Genomic DNA, 19,849 nt, shown 5'->3' on the forward strand with positions numbered 1-19,849 from the left:
GAATTTGGTTCTTAAGTGATGGGCCTGAGACTCCAAATTGTAAACACTTATGGGAGAACTGTTAAATAGTGGAGCAGCGAACAATTCAAAGTCCTTTTAAAAGTGTAGTGGTGGAAGGTTGATAATGGGAAGCCTTTCATGTGTATCAGACCGGCCACATCCATGATCCCAAATCTGTTCTGGGAAGCAGGATATTTGACTTAACTAAGACAGGAAGAAGAGCACTGCTGTGCAGATCTGGCCAGCAGTTTGGGCAGTGTTCTGCTGTGCTCTGAAGAACCCATGAGCTTCTAGCTTTCTCCTGTATGAGTGAACAAAATGTTTGTAATAGCTCATGGCTGTACCAGGAGTTATTGACTTAATTTCCCCTAACTAGTACTAGTGAAGGTCTCTGCTCTGTCCCTCTCTGGGGATTCTATTAAAGTTGAGGTAAGAAGCTAGGTGTGCATTTTTGCTGTTAGCTGAAGGACATGTGGGTATCTTTGTGCTGCATGGTCTTCCAGCAAGAGGCACTCCACTCTCCATAGCAGGACAGAGAAGTGTAGGAAAGCCTAACAAAAACAAATGCTCTTCCTCAAGTCTGAGTCAGTCAGTGCCATACAAGCTTCATATTTCTAGGAAAGCAGATGAAACCTGCCTGACCATTTTATTTATTTATTTATTTTATTTATTTATTTTTCAGGAATGGGCAAAGAAGTGGGGAATTTGCTGTTGGAAAACTCGCAGCTACTGGAGACCAAGTAAGGAACTGTTGCATGCTCTGAACTGTCTGCCTGGTTGTAAATGAGGTATCATCCTGAAGTAGGTCTTGGCGAGAACCCCAGCCTCACTGGGGCTTGCTTGTTTATCTAGCAGGCTCTCTTGAATACGTGTTGTATCTTGAATTGCAGAAGAGAAGTTCCTCTTCTGAGTGACTTTCGTAGCTGTTTTCTTTCTTGTAGGCACTTGGGTGATGTCTCTGGACATGTGCCTGTAGGGTCTGATTCCACCTGTGAAATCAGTGGCAAGCGTTTCATTAACTTCAGTGGGAGTCTAGATGGGTCTGGGCCTCTGTGAGGATATTGCAATTTTTAAGTTATTACTTGCAAGGTTTGGTATTTTGAAAGAAAACTTTCTTACTGTTGAGAAGAGTTTTCAGAGATTTAATAGTTGATAAAGACGAGCTAGACAATGTAATTGGTTCATCCTGTGCGAAAGGTTGGCAAACTAGATAGTAAAGAAGCTAAGCAACAGGGGAGAGGAAGCCAAAGTAATCCTAAGGGTAACAGTTGAATTATGGTGGGAAGCTGCTAATTTTAAAGATTTTAAGATATTTCAGAATTGATCAGAAGTGCTTATGTTTGTCACCTTCACCCACAGTTATCAACAACTACAGATAATATAAGTTCTGAAAGGCGTTTTTTGAATCTTAATCCTATTAAAATAGACTTGAACCTCCTGCACCTGATGTTGGTCTGTCAGTCAGAATGCAGGACTACACAAACCTCATCATGACCAACTATGGTGACTTCTGTTTTCTTCTGCACCTCTTTGTGGCCAGAATGTGCTTTTTCGTGACTTATAGACTGACAGTTATTTCAATGTGCTCATTTCAACTCTCCTTGTAGTGCCTGTGAGTTTAGTTTCAAGTCTCTCTTATGGACGGCTGCTGTTTTTGGGCATTTTTGCTTATTGTCCCTTTCACACCTTTAAGAAATGCTTTGAACGTTGTGAAGAATGATTTGATTGCCAAGGTGGACCAGCTGTCTGGAGAGCAAGAGGTGCTGAAGGGAGAACTTGAGGCAACAAAGCAGGCCAAAGCCAAAATGGAAACCAGAGTCAAAGAGTTGGAGGAAGAGCTGAAAAGGTGAGTGATTCACTGCTGCCCCAGGGAACTGGGAGAACCTGAGCTCTATCATCAGGTAGAGGTAAATCTACCTGCTCTTTTAGTCTTACTGTATTTCCCTCATGGACACTAGTATTGGAGTTCAAAGGTACCTTACAGAGCATTTCAAGGTTTATGGCATGCGGCTGAGCTATTTCTAATGTTTTTAGATTGTTTATTATTGGTTTGAAAGATTATTGAACCTTAGAAAACCTGCAGAATTTTCTCCCCAACATTAGGATTCCATCGCAGTGATTGCAAATGTAGGCTCCCCAGACTGCAGCGTTCATAATTTCAATTTGCAATATTTTATTTTATTTTTTTTAAAGGAACTTCTCAAACAGTTGTTTTGAAGGAAACTGTTAAAAGTTCGATGCTGGCAGTGGCCAAGACAGTTCTGAGAGGGATGAATGCCCACTAATTTAATGAAAGAGCTCATGCAGATTCCCACAAACAATGATTAAATGTCAGTATTTAATTGTTTCAGTGTTCAAGTCAAAAGTAAGAAGAGGGAGAAGAGATTTTAGAGCCCTATGCAGGTAGCATTTGGAGACATGCCATTTCTAATTTTCCACTTGAACTAGAGAAACCTCAGCCTGTATGCCTAGCAAAGCCTGTGAAGATTTCATATCCATAAGGCTATGCATGCCCCGTGGGGCTTGAAGATAAATAATTACATTTTAACTAGCTGTACTATCAGCACTGTGGTATCTCAGATTCAGTGGACAGTGCTTAGTTTGCATCTGGAATCTGGAAGGTTATCTCTGTTATTTTGTAATTTGAGCACGGAGTCACTAAGAATAACACAGACTGGTCTCTTCCAACTGTCTGAAGTGAAGGCAATCTCACTAGCAGTGGAAGTAGATCAGATTTTTTTGAAAATGCCTTTTTGAATCTCTCATAATGTATGTAATATATTATGCAGTATGGACATGGACTTCTAATTGTCCAGTGTGCTTTTTTTTAGGAGATAGAGATGGCATTTCCACACTGTCTTTCTTGCTAATAGAAGTTCTTGTAATTCAAATGGGACTGAACTTCAGTATGGGGTTTAAAGTAATTAGAAACATTCAGATAAATACTTTAAATAGTTTATTAACATATTTGGTGTTCTCTTCCTTACCATTATGGCAAACTGATCTTCATATTAGAGGCTTTTTCACTGCACTGAAAAGAAAAGCAGCCTAGACAAGCTTAAGCTAGCATTAGCTGTTATGATGGCTCAGTTTTACGTGATTAAGATCTCATCAAACATTTGAATATAGATTATGGTTCAGAAATAGCAATTGACAGTTCTGTTCTGGTGGTCAGTGTTTTGGGGCCTGGTGCTTAAATCAAGTGTTCCAAAGAAAGGGGCTGATGTCAATGGAGCTGTTCAGAGTAACAAGCTGCAAGGGGGAGGAATCGTATCAGAGAAGCATCTCAGAATGGGTGCCTTGTGATGCATCCAGTTCTCCCTCCACATGATTTCTCATTGTGAACAGATGATTCTTTCCCCAAAACACCTCACAGAGAGCCCACCAGTTGTAGTCACAGTGTTACTTGCTGGTTTGATCATTTCTTCCTGTTTCCTAGAGTGAAATCTGAAGCGATTGTTGCACGACGAGAACCCAAAGAGGAGGTGGAGGATGTAAGCAGCTATCTCTGTACAGAATTGGTATATTACATTACTAAAATGGCTGTGGGGAAAGGGGGTTTATGTACTACTACTCTATTCATGTGTGATACCTGAGATGCAGACTGATCCCTCTTTGTTAACAATGAGAGCAAAGCTGGTGAACTGCAGGTTGTTGCCATGAGATTACCTTTCCATACGACTTGCAAACTGTAGACTGGCAAAGATGAACAGCTGACACAGTGACAATAAAGTGCACGGTGTGCTTTCAGCAGAACAGTTTTTGAGCAACACCCTGCTCAGCACCTTCCCGTTTTACCTGGTTTTCATCACTTTTGAATGACAGTCTAGTATTTTCTCACAGGGTCTTGTGATAGTCAGCCTTCTTGAGAAGACCTTATCTCATGTTGGCAGGGAAGCTGTAAACTGTGAGGACTTTGTGCAGTGAAACTTGGGTTTTATAGGCAGCTTTGCAGCAGTAACTGTCTTCTTTTAACAGTTCTGTAATCTCCAGTCTTGCAAATTGTTTTTCCTCATTATTTTATATATATAAGCCAGTACTGCCTATTTCAGAGTACAGGCAGAGAAGGCTCATGACAGCTGTTTAGGCTGTTTTGGCTGAGATAGAGGCTTTTCAGCAAACTCCACTGTAGCCAAAAAAGGAGCAAACCAGAGGGTAAGAGAGAGATCCCCTGTAATTGTCTCCTTTGCTAGGACAGGAAATTAGATACACCTCTTTTCAATATTACCATGTTCTTCCTGTCCAGGAGGTATTGAACAAAATTTAATTTTAGTCTAACTCTCCTGACTTAACTGGGATGCAATTAGTCTGTTGATAATTTAGGTAGGTAGTAAAGTTTTCAAGTTGTTCTTGTGAAATGCTGAAGAGAACTGGATTCTATTTAATACAAGCTGATAGGAGGTTTGTTTATTTATATTTTTTAATGAGATGATGTTTGTAAAATTCCTCTTCATGTATATAATTCTTGATTTAAGTGGCCATACAGATTTATTCCAAGTCCAGGGAGGCTGAGGAGGGACTTAGTTATTTTGTGTTGGTCCAGCTCTCTGCACTACTGCATCAACCAAGGTGTGACTGGGAGTTGCCACAGTTTAGACACAACCCAGTGCCACTTGTAGTAAAGAGTTCCCAAAATTGTTAGAATTTCTTTTGGGGCAGATATTTTACCCACTTTAGTAGTCTTATTCTCACTTTCCACTCCTTAGAAGAGGCATTTAGAATCTCTTTGCTGTTGCCTTCTAAGCCAGAGTGACACGTGCCTTCGCTGGAAGGCTAAATTGTGTCACCAAAAAGGAAAAGCCTTTCTGTAATTTCTTGTGCCCTGTACCTTTATCAGTGTGTACTAACAAAATGCCTTCTTCCTAGTCCTCGTGAAGGGAAAGAGAACATAACCTGGTGTTCCCTGCTGCTTCTAACTGAATGTGCTACTGAATCTTTTTCACTAAATCCTTGTTTTCCAAACTTTATGGACCAAGGGACCACTGTCAGTTCTCAAAATCCCTTGCAGATTACCAAAACACCTTAATGTCAATAGGCCTTGGGTAGGGCTTTCAGTTTGGTGATGATTCTAATTCTACTTTCAATGGGTTTTCAGAACACCCAGAGGTCCGTGGGCCATGGTTTGGAGATCACTTGTCTAGAATTAGCACCTGAAATGGGAAAGGCAGGAGGGGGTAATCAAGCAAACAAGGAAGAGCACTAACAAGTATTTCTTTCCATCTCCTGACTTGCCCTATACTAACATCAATCCCCTTCCATCTTTTGTTGGCTGAAGCAGTGCTCCTCCCCTCTGCAGGACAACATTCCCATAGCTCAGCGACGTCGCTTCACCCGCGTAGAAATGGCAAGGGTTCTGATGGAGCGCAACCAATACAAAGAGAGATTGATGGAGCTCCAGGAAGCTGTCAGGTGGACAGAGATGATCAGGTGAGGCTGGATATTGGTGAACATTCCCATTTAGGACAAAACCTGGCCATGTTGGACTTCGAGCTTTTAGCCTTGAAGCTCTTACCAAGATATGGGAGAAGTTCTGAAAGTTTTCAAAATAATAAATTCTTCTGTCCTAATACCTGATTCTTTCTCTCATATTCCTGAATGTGGGCTGCAAATCAAGAGTTGCCACTGTTATTTGGAGATACCGGGCAGCTGTTTGTCTTGCTAGTTTCTTGTGTGCTAATTAAGCTAGAAGCTAGAGGGAACAGGGTTACTTCTAATTAATTAATTCCTTTGGCAGTGGCTTAAAATGAATGTGATGCTGGGGTTTGTAATTACCAGACTAATACTGTGGCAGTGATACTGTTGGAGGGAGTTAATAAAGGAGATTGCCCAGAGAAGTTGTGGGTGTCCTGTCTTTGGAGGTGTTCAAGACCAGGTTGGACGAGGCTTTAGGCAACCTGATCTAGTGGAAGGAATGGGAGGGAGGTTGGAACTAGATGATCTCTGAGGTTCCTTCCAACCCAAAATGTTATATGATTCTATGATAAATCATTGAACACTCTTATTTGCACTAAATATTAGTATTGAAATATAAAGTAGCTGGGTGTGCTTTCATAAAAATGACTGCATGTCAATTCCTCTGCGTTTTAAACGTTGTTAGAAAGTTTCTAGAATGAATTCTGAGTTTTGGCATGGTTTCTTTAATGGAAATGGCCTGCTGGTTGGCAGAAATTTGGGCAAAAGGTGCTGAAATTAACTTGATTCTGTTATATTTATCCTTAGAGCTTCCCGTGAGCACCCATCCGTCCAGGAGAAGAAGAAGTCTACCATCTGGCAGTTGTAAGTTCTTTGGTGGCCTGTGTAAGATTAAGAAAAGGGCAAGTGTTGTCATTTCTACTTCATGTAGCATCTTAACAGATTCTTCCTCTGATGTTAATGAGAGGTCAACTAAAGTTATTCTTAGCTGAAGCCTTTTGCCTTCAAGGGATTCCTTTGCCCTTTAGTGAAATTAAAATCAGATCTGAACATCCCTATCATTTTGTTTTACAAGCTGGAAGGGCTTGTGAGTGCCCTGGGATGGAAACTTAAGTATGCTCAGAATCAGTTTGAATAAAGGGGTGTTTTCAGAAGGACTTTGGTTTTGGAAGCTAAAAGTGCAGTTTTCATGAAGGGCTTAAAGTACCTTAAAGCACCTACCTTGGTAGCACGCATTGTGCTTTCCCTGTTGTGAATCTCTGCTCTGTTTCTAATATTTGTTGGCCTTTTCCTGTCCCTAGCTTCAGCCGTCTATTCAGTTCCTCTTCAAGTCCCCCACCAGCAAAGAGGACCTACCCATCTGTGAACATCCACTACAAGTCTCCGACGACAGCAGGGTTCAGCCAGCGTCGCAGTCACACCATGTGCCAGATCTCCTCTGGCAGCCGCACCCTGGAGTTCTTCCCTGAAGAGTGAGTCACATGCTGTAACCAAGACAGGCTCCCCCATAGCTCTCTCAGATAGCACCTTTTCTTAAAATAAGCTACTTTCCACTGCAAAAATAGTTTATGTGCTGTTAAAATGTTTCGTGTGTTTAACACCCTGATCCTTCACTCATCAGTTACTGTACTGCATGGATAAGCTTAGCTAACTCACAGCAAGTTTACTCTCCCCAAGTATGGCTACTATGGCTTCCTAGACCTCTCTAGGTTCATCTCAGCAGGGATTGCTGTTGGCCTTCAGGTCGGCCTCAACACTAGTTCTGTCCTCATGTTTGCAGACTGTGTGGAAGAATGAAGTAGGATTTTTGTGGTAGTTTGGCAGTGCAGAGGCAGTGTTTTGGAGAGTGTCTTGCCCAACCCTGTTGACAGAGACTTAGGTAAAGTCAAAAAGTTCTTCAGGTAAAGACAAAAGTTCTCTCAACATCACATTTGTGACACAATATTTGATTTTAATTCTAAGTATGCTAAAAAGAGCCTCTAAATATTGCTACTGCAGAGTTTTCTCCCTGTCATTTATGTCTCTGACACGAAGGGGAAAACTATTCTGTGCTTTACTTGACTTCAGAGTGTCTGTGTCCTACAGCTGTGAGGTTGTACAGTCTGTAGGTGCTGTGTTTTTGTGGAAGGACTTTGGAGAATGTGATGGTAAAGTAGTATAACTTCTGCAATGTCAGGTGTTTGCTGGAAAGTCAATAAATTATGAGTACACAGATTTTCTTTAGAAAAAAATAGAATGTTAAATTTATATTTTATAGTTACCCACTGCCTTTCTTCTGTTCTTGTCTAGTTACCATAGTGTAACCATTGCGTGTGCTGTCTCAGGCATTTCAAAACTGCATGAAATGGTGTGTCTAACAGCTGTCAGAAGCTGTTTTCTCATCCTCTCGCCAAGGGAAAAAGCATGTGCTGGAGAGTGTTTTGTTTTAGGGGTTTGGTTTAAGTATATTTTTAAATTTTATTTTAGGTATAATAATTTAAGTATAATTTATAAGTATATGGTTTAGGGGTTTTGTTTTAAGTATGTGTGTCATTACATGTGTGCAGAGGTGTTTTTGTTTTGGCTTGGATTTTTTTCTGATGTTCATACCTTGGAGTGATTCTTTAAAAACCTATTGAGAGATAGAACTGATATTCAATCAGCATTTTTTTATATTAAATTGTATCCTAAGAGCTCACAGATCAATATTTCATCTTACTTGTGCCACAGCTGGCTTCATTGTGTTGAAAGGTGCAGTTTCAATAGTAATTAGTACATATTTTCCCTGTCAGCAGTGAAAGCTTAAAAATGGACAGAAATATAATTAGTTGACTATAATAAAGAAGAACTCAAAATGCCTACCTCATGGAGACCTTAGATAAGGAAACTGTAGCAGCTAAACAAAAGTTGCTATCTCATAAATGGTCACATGGAAAGTTGATTCTGTTTCTGAAGGGCTCTTGGAAGATTGAAGTGGAGATGATCATGATTTGGCCTGCCACATTATTCAGGTAACAGGGAATTAGAGATTATGATTGCCTATGTCTGCTTCATAACAGAGTTTTCCTTTCATTTCCTGCGTCTTCTTTTCACCTTGTGCAAAGATGGATTTTTACTGCTTTGTATTAAACTCTTTTGTCTGAGTTTACTCTCCCCATGATGACAAAGTCCCTTAACCTACTGCCTGTGTTTTTAACCACAGACTGAAAAGTAACGCTGTTGCTTCTCTCCTCAGTGACTGCACATCCTCAGCACGTCGTGAACAGAAGCGGGAGCAGTACCGCCAGGTCCGGGAGCACGTGCGGAATGATGACGGGCGATTGCAGGCCTGTGGCTGGAGTCTCCCTGCCAAGTACAAACAGGTAGATACCATTCCCTAGAGAGGCTGAGGGGACACTGTCCTTCTCAGTTATACCAGTGAAAACCTAACTCTCCCACTGGTGACTGTAGCCAAAGTTGTTAAATACCTCCAGTTAGAGGTATTATGTGCATGTCTTTTCCGTATGATATAATTGCAGGCACTGAATAAATTAATCTTTTCTGTATGTCCACTGCAGTCAATAGGGGAGCATTCTTCTTTGTGAAGGTGCTGAAAGAACCTAGTCTAAAACAGAAGTAATCAGTCTTTGTCCAGAGCCCAGTCCTTTTTTTTATTTCCTTCATTATTATCATTGGAAGTCAACATCAGATATTTAATTTATACTCTGAGAACTCTACTAGTTGTTTAGTATAAAAAAACAAACGTAGTGCAGTTTGCACCCTATTCTCCCCAGCAGTAACACAAAATAAAATGTCACCAGCCTCATTTGTTGGCCTATGGCTCCTTTAACTCTGGTCAAAGATCATCTAAAAAGAAGGAGTCTTGTAGTGTGGCTTGAAAGTGGAGGAGTTTCAGAACATGGTGGAACAGAGTGCCAGTGTTCTGGCTTCTGCGCACTTCAGCACAGGGAGTGTCCTTTAACAACCCTTTGTCTGTTGCTAATGCAGCGGATAGCCTCAGCTGACCACACCTGGTACACCATATAATGGTGAGAGAAACAGTCTCTCAAGTTCCCATTCCTGTAGGGACTTTTTCATGCAAGATGACAGATGAAGCATCAACTGCTATTGGCACCCACCCATGAGGCTAAGAAGTTTGTTTTTGCCATATTGGTTGCACTGCAGTTAGCATAGCCTAGTGGTTATGCCTTGGTACTGTCTTTTCCATTTCCTCTTCCCCACAGCTGAGCCCCAATGGTGGTCAGGAAGATAATCGGATGAAAAATGTCCCTGTGCCTGTATATTGTCGCCCACTAGTAGAGAAGGATCCAACAATGAAGGTATGTTGCCTCTGCACACAATTGCAGTCCAGAAGTGGACATGGAATAAACAGAACTTGGTTGCTAAATACACAGTTTTTACAACAGTCTGCATTTTTTATTCATTCCAAATCCTACCTTCTGCTTCCCATTTCGGAATGGTGGTTTCTAGTGTATGTAGGGAAAAGTACCACTCGTACATAATTCTCAGCTGATTCTGGATGCCAGTTCCCATGTCTGTCATACAGGTTTTGCTTATTTTGAGACATACATAATATTAGCAACATCTTATACTATTTAAAGCTTTTATTAAGACTCCTTAGGGTATAAGGCTCTGGGGCAGATGTGTTCTACAGCAGAGTGGGGAATCACACATTTCATCATCATTCCTTTGGGTTTCACTCTTGACTGGGAATAAAGTTAAAAGGCTAAAAGAAGCTAGAGAAGATTTTTGTGAAGCTGTGTCTATCAATACGTTGGGTTTACATGGCAAGTGTTTAGGAGCAGGGGGGCTGCAGGGAGCAGAGCCCAGAAGCTGCCCCGTGTTATATAAGAGCCAGCTTCAGTCAGCTCCAAAAGGGACTCGCTGCTGGCCAGAGTCAAGCATGGATGGGGGGAAAGTGGTTTTAGTTTGTCACTGTTCTAGTTTGTTAGTGATAGGCAATAAATTATATTCATCTCCCTCCACTGAGTCTCTCCTGCCTGTGACAATAATTGGCGAGTGATCTCCCTGTCCTTATCTCAACCTCTGAGCCATCATATTTTCTTCCCCTTTTCCTTTGAGGAGGGGGAGTGAGACAGTGTTTGTGGTGGAGTTTAGCTTCCTAGCAGGGTAAAACCACCCCAGTCAATACTAGAATATTTTCAGTAGAATTGCAGTTGAGAATAAGTGATCCTTTCTCTGCAGGTAGCACATTTATCTGCCATAACTAATTGTTTCTAACTAAGCAGTCTACCATTAACTTCACCAAAATTTAGTGCTGATTTTAGACTTCATTGTGATATTTAAGTTGTAAGAAAATTTGTAATGCTCTTGTTTTTAGAAGGTTGATGTGATCTTTAGATAATATTCTGTTCAGTATATTTCTTTTATGATTATTTTAGGACAATTTTTGCTGGCTTAGTTCCTTGAATAGGTCTCTAAGATCAGACAAGCACTGATTTTGGGCTAAGGGATATGTGAGGAGACAGAAAGAGTACAAGGGTGGGAGGAGAACTGAGGATCAGAAGTGCACTGGGTGTGCAGTCACTGTCAGCTTAGGTTGAGTATAATGCTTCTTATTGTACCCCCGACTAGTAGCAGCTTCCATCTTGCTTTGCTACAATCACTTAGGAATGCTCAGAAAAACTGAGGACATTTCAGAAAACTGTTTCCAGTTATGTACCTGATTTATTATTTTTATTTTTAAATATTTCACACATCTGTTAAAAACTTGGTGATTTTTGCTAGATTGCAGAGATCCCTTTTCTTACCTACATCAAGTGTGACTATGTCCTCTAGTAGAAATCAACAGGATCTATTGTTTCTACCTAAATGTTTTAGTTGTTTGGTATGTTTACACAGTCTGCTTCAGATTTCTGTTTCTGTTGTTTAGCTGTGGTGTGCAGCTGGAGTCAATCTCATGGGGTGGAGACCTTTGGAGCAGGAGTCTGGGAATGGGCAGAAACTGGATCCTGGACGTGATCCCCTCACTTGTGATCGGGAAGTAGAGAGCGAGAACAATAAAAGTAACCATACCTCTCCTGAAAAGAAAAAGGTCAGAAAAGAGAATTGACTTTTTTTTTCCTCCAGTGTTCTTTCTCATTCCATCTCTTACATGTCCTCTCTTCTCAGTACCTTTGTACTTACTACATATTGGTGACAGGACGAGGGGGAATGGGCTTAAGTTGCGCCAGGGGAGTTTTAGGTTGGATGTTAGGAAGAACTTCTTTACCGAAAGGGTTGTTAGGCATTGGAACAGGCTGCCCAGGGAAGTGGTGGAGTCACCATCCCTGGAAGTCTTCAAAAGACGTTTAGATGTAGAGCTTAGGGATATGGTTTAGTGGGGACTGCTAGCGTTAGGTCAGAGGTTGGACTCGATGGTCTTGAGGTCTCTTCCAACCTAGAAATTCTGTGATTCTGTGATATATAGCAAAGTCATTTCTACTGTCACTACTGTTGCAGTATTTCTGAGATTCTTTCTTGTGGGGGAAGGTTTGTGGTAAGGTTCTGTCAGGAACCCTATGTAATTGGGATCAATTATCCAGGATAGAACTTTCCAGCTTCAGCTTTTGAAACACCTGGAATATTTGAAAAAATTGCTTATAATGGGGACAGTTAAGGACTGCCAAGTTTGCTAGGAAGACTGTGGAGTCCTCATCACTGTAAATTTAAACAAAGAAATAGAAAAAAACAACATCATCAAAAAACTTTAAGAAGAGTATAGACATGAAGAGTATAGACAAGTCTGTAAGTTCATTTTGTTCAGAAATTGAAGCTCTTGAGAAATATTCTGGCTCTGCTTTTAGTATAAGAATACAGATACTTATACAGATAATACAGCATTTTATCCTTCCTGATTTGTGGAGTTGTTCATGGCTGTCTCACACTGCTGTCATATAGTCTTTCGGTGATCAGCATGCTTAAGCTGATCGTTTGAGTGCATCCCAGCTTCATGGTATTCTGTCCAAAGTGAGTGTTCAGTCGTATTAGTCAGATATCTCAGAATACAAATTAATGGCCAAATTTCCCTGGCCCTAGGGAGCCAGACAGGCTTTTGGCCTCTGTTCCAGATAGAAGTGCAGCAATGTGAAGGCAACTGATGTTGCTCATATTGTTTATCTGCACTGGCTAGAGATAGAGTTGGATCTTTGGAGCTGGTATTGTTGTCTTTGCATCTGCAAATGTTGCCAAGTGATAATATGCTCAGTCTGATCTGGGAGGAGCGCTGATTCTGCCCATGTGTTTGCTCTCCTGAAGGCAAAGGAGTTCCATGAAATGGATGCCACATCCAGTCGTGTCTGGATTCTCACCAGTACACTGTCAACAAGTAAAGTTGTAATCATTGATGCCAATCAGCCTGGCACAGTAGTGGACCAGTTCACTGTCTGCAATGCTCATGTGCTCTGCATCTCCAGCATCCCTGGTAAGTATGGTCCATCCACTGTCTGTGATCTGCACAAGGTCACCTTCTCCACTTAAGGAGTGACAAATGTAGCATCATCACTTCAGAATGAACCCTTGGATGCTGCTGCATTCTGTAATTTTCCCTCAAAACTGTAACTCAAGATCTTGCCTTCTTGTTAGGACACTTCTATGGAGATCCTTCACTCCTGAGCATTTATTAAGTGGTTTCTTTGGCATGTAAAGGATGTCTCTTGGGAGCAAGAGTGAGCCTTGCCCAGGTTTGGGAGGGCTCTGTAGCTGTCCTGGATTAGGGATGAGGGGATTCGCCACAGTGTTGACTGATGTTGTGGTGCCTCCATGGGGCTAGTGAACCTCGAGGATCAGTGTCTTCCCTCCAAGTGGTGATCTCAGGAGTACTGCTACATTTAAATTAGCAGTGGCTGCTAGATTCATGGGAGAATCTGTTCTTTGCCCTTCAGCGGCCAGTGAGAGTGATTATCCTCCAGGCGAGATCTTTCTGGAGGGAGATGTAAATCCTGAAGAATCATCTGGAACAGATGGTGTCTTGGCAGGAATCACTCTGGTGGGCTGTGCAACCCGCTGCAATGTGCCACGAAGCAACTGTTCCTCGCGTGGTGACACACCTGTGCTGGACAAGGGACAGAGTGAGTTCTGGGATATAAAACTTAATGGCAGTCAAATTACAGCTAGTTCCATATGACCTTCTAGTGTTATAGCTGCATCCTTCTGCCCCTGACTGAACTACTTCAGAGATCTCAAGAAGTTTCTTAATGCAGTACATGAAGACCAAAGTCCCTTTGGTACTTTTATCTTTAGAGCCCTTCTTTTCTCTCCAAGCGAATCCCCATCCTGCAACCTGGCTGTGGGGCTAATATAGCAGAGTATTTTGGACAGGTTATATGTTTGCCCTGTTAAATTTGTTACTGTTCTTCTCTCAGCTGTGGCTTTTCCTCTCAACCATGGCTTCGTGTTAAGTCAATTAAACCTGTATGGAAAACATAATAATGCTCTTGCTGATTCCATACTGCAGTGGTAGCCTTGGAGAACTCCTGATGTTTTACTAGCCACAGATGGTGTTTTACTTGAAAACTACCTCTGTTTTCCCATCAGAGCAGCAAACACTCTGGATAAACTGCTATCTGTGATGCAGGCTCTGGGGTTGATTGTATCTGGCAAAGAAGGATAAATAAATAAATAAAAAGATGATTTTAACAAGCTTACAGCTCAGTCCTCAGCCCTTTGTACAGTTCCCGCTGTTCTTTGTCTCTTAGGTGAAGTGGCTGCTGTCTGCAATGGGAAGATCAACCAGTCCCAGTCCACAGAGGAGGCAACAGAAGCTACAGAGGTACCAGAGAATGGTACAAGTGAAGCAGACCCTATTCAAGCCCGGCCTGGGCCCCTCACAGAGCACGTGTTTACGGATCCAGTCCCTGTGCAGGCACCTCTTAGGCAGAATGGGTAGGCGCTCTGGGGCCAATGTGTCAGTACAGTTCTTTACAAGCTCTGTTTTTATAAGCTGTTTATGAGAATAAGCCTGATCTTCTGATAAAGTGTCAAACTTTTTTTTTTCAATTTTGTGTCCAAATAGTATTGCAGGTGAGATGATAAGGAGAGGAAGAAAACAAAATGAAAATAAGCATGGTTTAGACAGCAGCAGATTATGTATCAGCTGTTAAAGAGCAAAAATTTTGATCTCTTTGAGTTTAAATGCACGTGCACTTAATGTTCTTACCAAAGGACCTTATTGATCGAGATGTGAAAATGATCCTGTGTTCATTCCAGTAGTAACTCTAATGTGCTGTAAAGATAATGAAGAAAGAACAAATAACTATTATGTGCTGTAAAGATGATGAAGAAAGTCATTGCCCAAAAATTCTTAAGATAAATGTGTCTGATGTGATGGGCTGAGGAGCAAGGTGGAAATCTGGGATGAAAGTCATTCCTAAGTCATTCCTTGTTCCAGTTATTCCTGAAAGTCATTCTCAGTTGTTTCTGTTGAAGTTAGAAATGAACAGAGAAATTATTGAACAGAGAAAATTACTGCTAAACACTAAGTTAACTTCTATGGCTGTAAAGCACTGGCTATTTGCTTTGGGGGAGAAAAAAGTTTTGCATGTTCAGGAGTCAAGCAATTGAAAAACACTGAAGTGTTTTTGTGGATGTGATGTGTATACACAAATGCCCTTATCTGCCTGTGCAGTGCCAGCCTGTGAGTGCAGATGGGCATTCTGTGCGTTGCTGTTCATAAACAATTCTAACAATGTTCTTTTGTCTCTTAAGGGAGAATGGTCAGCTGAAGACAGAGTCGAGCACAGTACTGCCAGATCAGGAACCGAATGGGGATGCTGCTGGGACTTGCACCAGTGCTGCCCCCACCATGTGGCTGGGAGCACAGAATGGCTGGTAGGTTCCCCTTAGGCTGGCAGGTTTCTGTCTCAGTTGTCCTCTGGCCTCTACTCATCCTCATACATCTAGCTTGCTTTTCATTTCTGCAGTAGGGATTCGTTATGAGTTCTGAGCCCTCAGCTCATCATGGACACTGTGATTTCACCTCACATTGCACATTCGTGTCCTACTTTTATCAGGCTGAAGATGTGGGACCTTGCTGCTAATCCTCCCTGATTTGTCCTTTCTTACAGGTTGTATGTGCACTCTGCGGTGTCTAACTGGAAGAAGTGTCTGCACTCAATAAAGCTGAAAGACTCCGTACTGAGTCTAGTGTAAGTGTGCACTCCAAGGGATGCTGAAGGAGGAGGTTTGGTGACTGAGTGATGTCTTTGTTGGGGTGATAGTTTTTTGTCAGTCTTTTTCCTTACACTTCTAAGTACATCAATTTGTGAGGAAAGTTTCCTGAGGATTTTGTTATTAGAAAGCCTTGTACTGATCCACTGCCCCGTTCAATTGCAGACCTGACCCAACACTGTGAATGAGGTGCTACAGGACAAGTGCACTATTGGGAAGAAAGAAGTGGGAAAGAGAAAAGCAAAATTTCAAAAGGGTGTAAATTGGGTGGAATTTGTTGAAATTGTTGGGAATTTAAAGTGTGAAAGAGAAGTTAAACTAAACAGGAAATTGTTGGTTAATCCTACTATACATAAGTAAGAACAATCCTCTGCCATTACAGAATGTTCCTGCAAGTGCTTAACTGAATGGGAATTGTAGAAAGAACATGAAGAAGGTTTGCGTGGAAGTTAGAAAGGATTTGTTAAGTTCTTTACTTCCACAGACTTTGTAAAAAGTACTTTCCTGTGATTTCAGGCATGTGAAGGGAAGGGTCCTTGTTGCTCTGGCAGATGGAACACTAGCCATATTCCACCGAGGAGAAGGTAAAGATCAATATAATAAAAGAAAAATAAGCTGGCCAAGAGTGCAGCAGTGAATTAAATGCTATAGTTAGTCAAGAAGGAAAGGTGCTGGCTTGCTAGAGTACAAACATGTGGTTAAGATGCATACATGTAGCTATTATACACATGTAACCCTTAACCTGAAACGCCCAAGACATACTTTAGCATAGTTTCCTGAGGTTTTCTGGGCGAAAAGCAAGTGTGTGTATGTGCTGTGTAAGCACATGTGGAGTGATTGTAACATGTCTAGGAACACATGTGCGATACAGTTGTTTGAGGCATGTTTGGCAAGATTAATGCATTTGGGCCATAATCAGTGTTACTGGGCGTTCACAAATCAACTGTACAGTGCACACACGGGGAGCTCCAAACAGCTCAGGTGAGCGGTACCTGAGCAGATCACCTGTGCAGTACAAACAGCCCTGCTGCTTTCCAAGTGAGATGGATCTCTCTGTAAACAGTGGAATTGGTCTCTGCATATGCAGAAGACAGAGCTGGATTTTTTTGGAAGTCTGTAAATCCCAAACAAATAGAACCTTCATATTGCACTTGGCATTTCACTTTTCTTGTGGAAAAAAAAAAAGATGTCTGAGTAACCTGACATGCCTTAATCGTGTCATTTCAAGACGCTTTTTTGAATTCTGTATTTCTTGTCCTCTTCACTGTTGGAGATTGTGTTTTCCCTTTAACCTCAGCAGTTCTTAAGCTATATTCATACCCTGAGGCTCATGGGAATTTGCTAATTGGGAATAATATTTGTATATTAAGAATATATTACTCAGTTGTTCACTGAGTAGCAGTTTATCAGCTAGGGTGAAATGCAGAGATTTTCTGGTTTTGTGCAATCTAATTTTCAATTCAGCCTGTCTCCTGAGTTCAGTCCTGGCCACTGGCACATACAAAATGTTCCCATCAGAAATATGATAATGCTTCATCACCTAGAGGCAATCTGTCTGCAAAAGACAAAGTATCTGCCTGATTAGGTAGCAAATAAAACCAAGGGAAGGAAGATCTGATTCCTCAGCCTGGACCTGACACTTCAGGGAAATAACGATGTCTGTCTGTGATATGAGAAAGCCTTACCATAAAGACTGTATGCTTCTTTTCCTTTTAAGTTTCCACATAGTCTTGTTAACTTGTCTTTCTTCTTTCCCTGCTGTTTTTGTTGTACTTGTTATGGAAGGGTGTTTACTTCATTACAGTCAAGGGATGTTTAAATTAGCCTGAGTTGGGGAGCCTACTAAACTATGTGCTATTGGCATGTGCTTGGTAACTATAAGGCTGTGCCTGAAATGGTTTTGTGGGTTGATGGGAAGTTCACAGACATAAGCAAGGTCAGCTTTTCAGTATCAGCTAGGCTTGTTTTCCTAGATATAAATAGAAAGGCAAGAGGATTCTGTTAAATACTGCCATGTCATGAAGGAGCTGCATTGTTTTTCACCCTTGTTTTTTCACCTTAGATGGTCAGTGGGATCTCAGTAATTACCACCTCATGGACCTTGGCCATACTCACCATTCTATCCGCTGCATGGCTGTTGTGTATGACAGAGTCTGGTGTGGCTACAAGAACAAAATCCACGTTATTCAACCTAAGACAATGCAGATTGAGGTATGAGAGCAAATGTGTATGTATGCACATACTTGTGTTGTATTTATTCTTCTCGCTGTTTTCTGCTATGGAAATACAGAACATTTTTATTGTCCATTGCTGACTGTAGGATGAAAATTGTCAAACTGTCAGTCTGGGTCATCTTATGACACAATCTGCCAGAGAGGCATTTATTCCTTCCTCCCTTTGCAGAGCTTAAATCTTTAGATAAGTCTGAACTGAGGACTTTCTTTGTCTTTACTAATGCTATGGGATCACATACTGTACAAATGTATGCCTGTGCTTTACAGCTCTCCTTCATGTATGGTCTAAGACTTCTCCATCTGTAGGTGATGAGGCACAAATGATGGATGTAGTTAGCAAGTCCTTACCTTCTCTGCCAATCACATTGAAAGCAGTTGGTTTCTAAATGTTCCTGCTCCCAAAGTGCTCTGCAAAGCCCATGTCCTCTGAGAAGCTGCAACTCTGTGCCATGCAACTCCTCATTTCAAACAAGGGATTTTCTGTATACTATAGTTAACTTCTGCCATTAATACATTTTCTTCCAAAGGCTTTGAAACCCAAACATGCAATCTCAGTCGAGGAAAATAGAATATATGTGCAGATAACTGCACATCTTTTGTGAACTCACACCGGCCCACCTATTTTGCATTTCAGAAATCCTTTGATGCCCACCCTCGGCGCGAGAGCCAGGTGCGACAGCTGGCATGGATTGGAGATGGAGTATGGGTTTCCATCCGCCTGGACTCCACCCTGAGGCTTTACCATGCTCACAGCCATCAACATCTGCAGGATGTTGACATCGAGCCTTATGTCAGCAAGATGCTAGGTGAGGCAGTAGGGACTGTCAGTAAATAGTCTGTTGCTTACTGAGATCAGAGAGAAATGAAAATTCAGTAGAAGACCTTGCTCAAAGTCCTGCAGTCTTAACTAACTACAGTTCTTATGCACATTTACCTAGGTACTGGAAAACTGGGCTTCTCCTTTGTACGGATTACAGCTCTGCTCATTGCTGGCAATCGTCTCTGGGTGGGGACAGGGAATGGTGTTGTTATCTCCATTCCACTGACTGAGAGTAAGTGATCTTTATCAGAAACTGTTCCATGTTGCCCTGAAAAGAACAGTGCTTTTGCATGTTATTTGTGCAGTGTGGCAGATGGCCCTGGCAGGCTAATATTTTCTGTATGTTTTTCCTCTGAACCTGACACACCGTTGACCATAGCCACGTTCAGAGAGAAGCGTCCTGAGTACGAGTTACCTTGCCCTTGGTTTAACTGTTTCTTAATTATGGAACTAAGCGTGCATTTAAATGTTTTTAGCCTATTTAAAACCAGATGGAGATTTGTTACTGTTCCTTTCAGTTCAGTTGAAGCTGTATTTTTCTTGGGGCACCAATGATGTCTCTACAATCTCTATGGTCTTCTCTTTTGACAGAGCAGACTGATGTGAGCTGATTTTGTAGCTACTGGAAAAAAGGAGAAACAAAGCCTTGGAAATTGTAGCAAGCCTCCAAAAGGAGGCTCTTGAGTCACCAGGAAGATTTCCCTGGAAATTTTAATTTGCTGTAGACATCTCCATGACAGTATTTTTCAGAAGCTGACCTTAGAAAAGCTGCGTTTACTCATATTAGGGTTCAGTTTTTATCAGTCAAGTAGAAATCAGTATCCTAACACAAATTAAACCTGGTGAAGAGACCTAGCAGTAGTAGTTAACAGGCACATATCTAAAGCTGAAAGTTGAATTGAAGCTCTCAGTAATTCTGTTCTGTACCTTCTGGTCAGCATCTAATTTCCTTGGTGGAACATTTGTTCCAAAATATATTGAGGGAGTAGGATTTGAGGTTGACTGCAGTTGCTTTCAACAGACAGCAGTGAAATGTACATTTTCTCACCACTGGTGACAGGAAGGCTGAGAAGCAAATAGCTCTTGTGTAAGAGGAGCAAATCTGTTGTAATTTTCCTGGAAGTCAGAGATGAAGTTGTCTCCTCTAGGGCTGCTGAAGACCCTGGGACTGACACCAGGAAGCCAGTGACAGAGTCCTCTGTACATTGTAAACTCTGTCTCATTTCTGAATCACTAC

The 19,849-nt window shown here is 41.5% G+C and overlaps 1 protein-coding gene across 1 annotated transcript in view; it reads left to right on the top strand.

The window, feature by feature from the left end:
- Positions 1-19,849, top strand: part of MAPK8IP3 (mitogen-activated protein kinase 8 interacting protein 3) — a 69,236-nt gene that overhangs the window by 42,443 nt on the left and 6,944 nt on the right. Inside the window, exons 10-27 of the mRNA XM_084296023.1 lie at positions 683-740; positions 1,694-1,846; positions 3,440-3,521; positions 5,297-5,427; positions 6,220-6,276; positions 6,714-6,884; positions 8,627-8,753; positions 9,615-9,710; positions 11,285-11,446; positions 12,649-12,814; positions 13,275-13,460; positions 14,088-14,274; positions 15,097-15,219; positions 15,456-15,536; positions 16,075-16,142; positions 17,621-17,769; positions 18,427-18,598; positions 18,731-18,844. Of these exons, the coding sequence (XP_084152149.1) occupies positions 683-740; positions 1,694-1,846; positions 3,440-3,521; positions 5,297-5,427; positions 6,220-6,276; positions 6,714-6,884; positions 8,627-8,753; positions 9,615-9,710; positions 11,285-11,446; positions 12,649-12,814; positions 13,275-13,460; positions 14,088-14,274; positions 15,097-15,219; positions 15,456-15,536; positions 16,075-16,142; positions 17,621-17,769; positions 18,427-18,598; positions 18,731-18,844 (2,283 nt within the window). The remainder of the gene's footprint in view (positions 1-682; positions 741-1,693; positions 1,847-3,439; positions 3,522-5,296; positions 5,428-6,219; positions 6,277-6,713; positions 6,885-8,626; positions 8,754-9,614; positions 9,711-11,284; positions 11,447-12,648; positions 12,815-13,274; positions 13,461-14,087; positions 14,275-15,096; positions 15,220-15,455; positions 15,537-16,074; positions 16,143-17,620; positions 17,770-18,426; positions 18,599-18,730; positions 18,845-19,849) is intronic.

Source organism: Netta rufina, assembly GCF_964035555.1.
Source record: "Netta rufina genome assembly, chromosome: 15".
Lineage (NCBI taxonomy): Eukaryota > Metazoa > Chordata > Aves > Anseriformes > Anatidae > Netta > Netta rufina.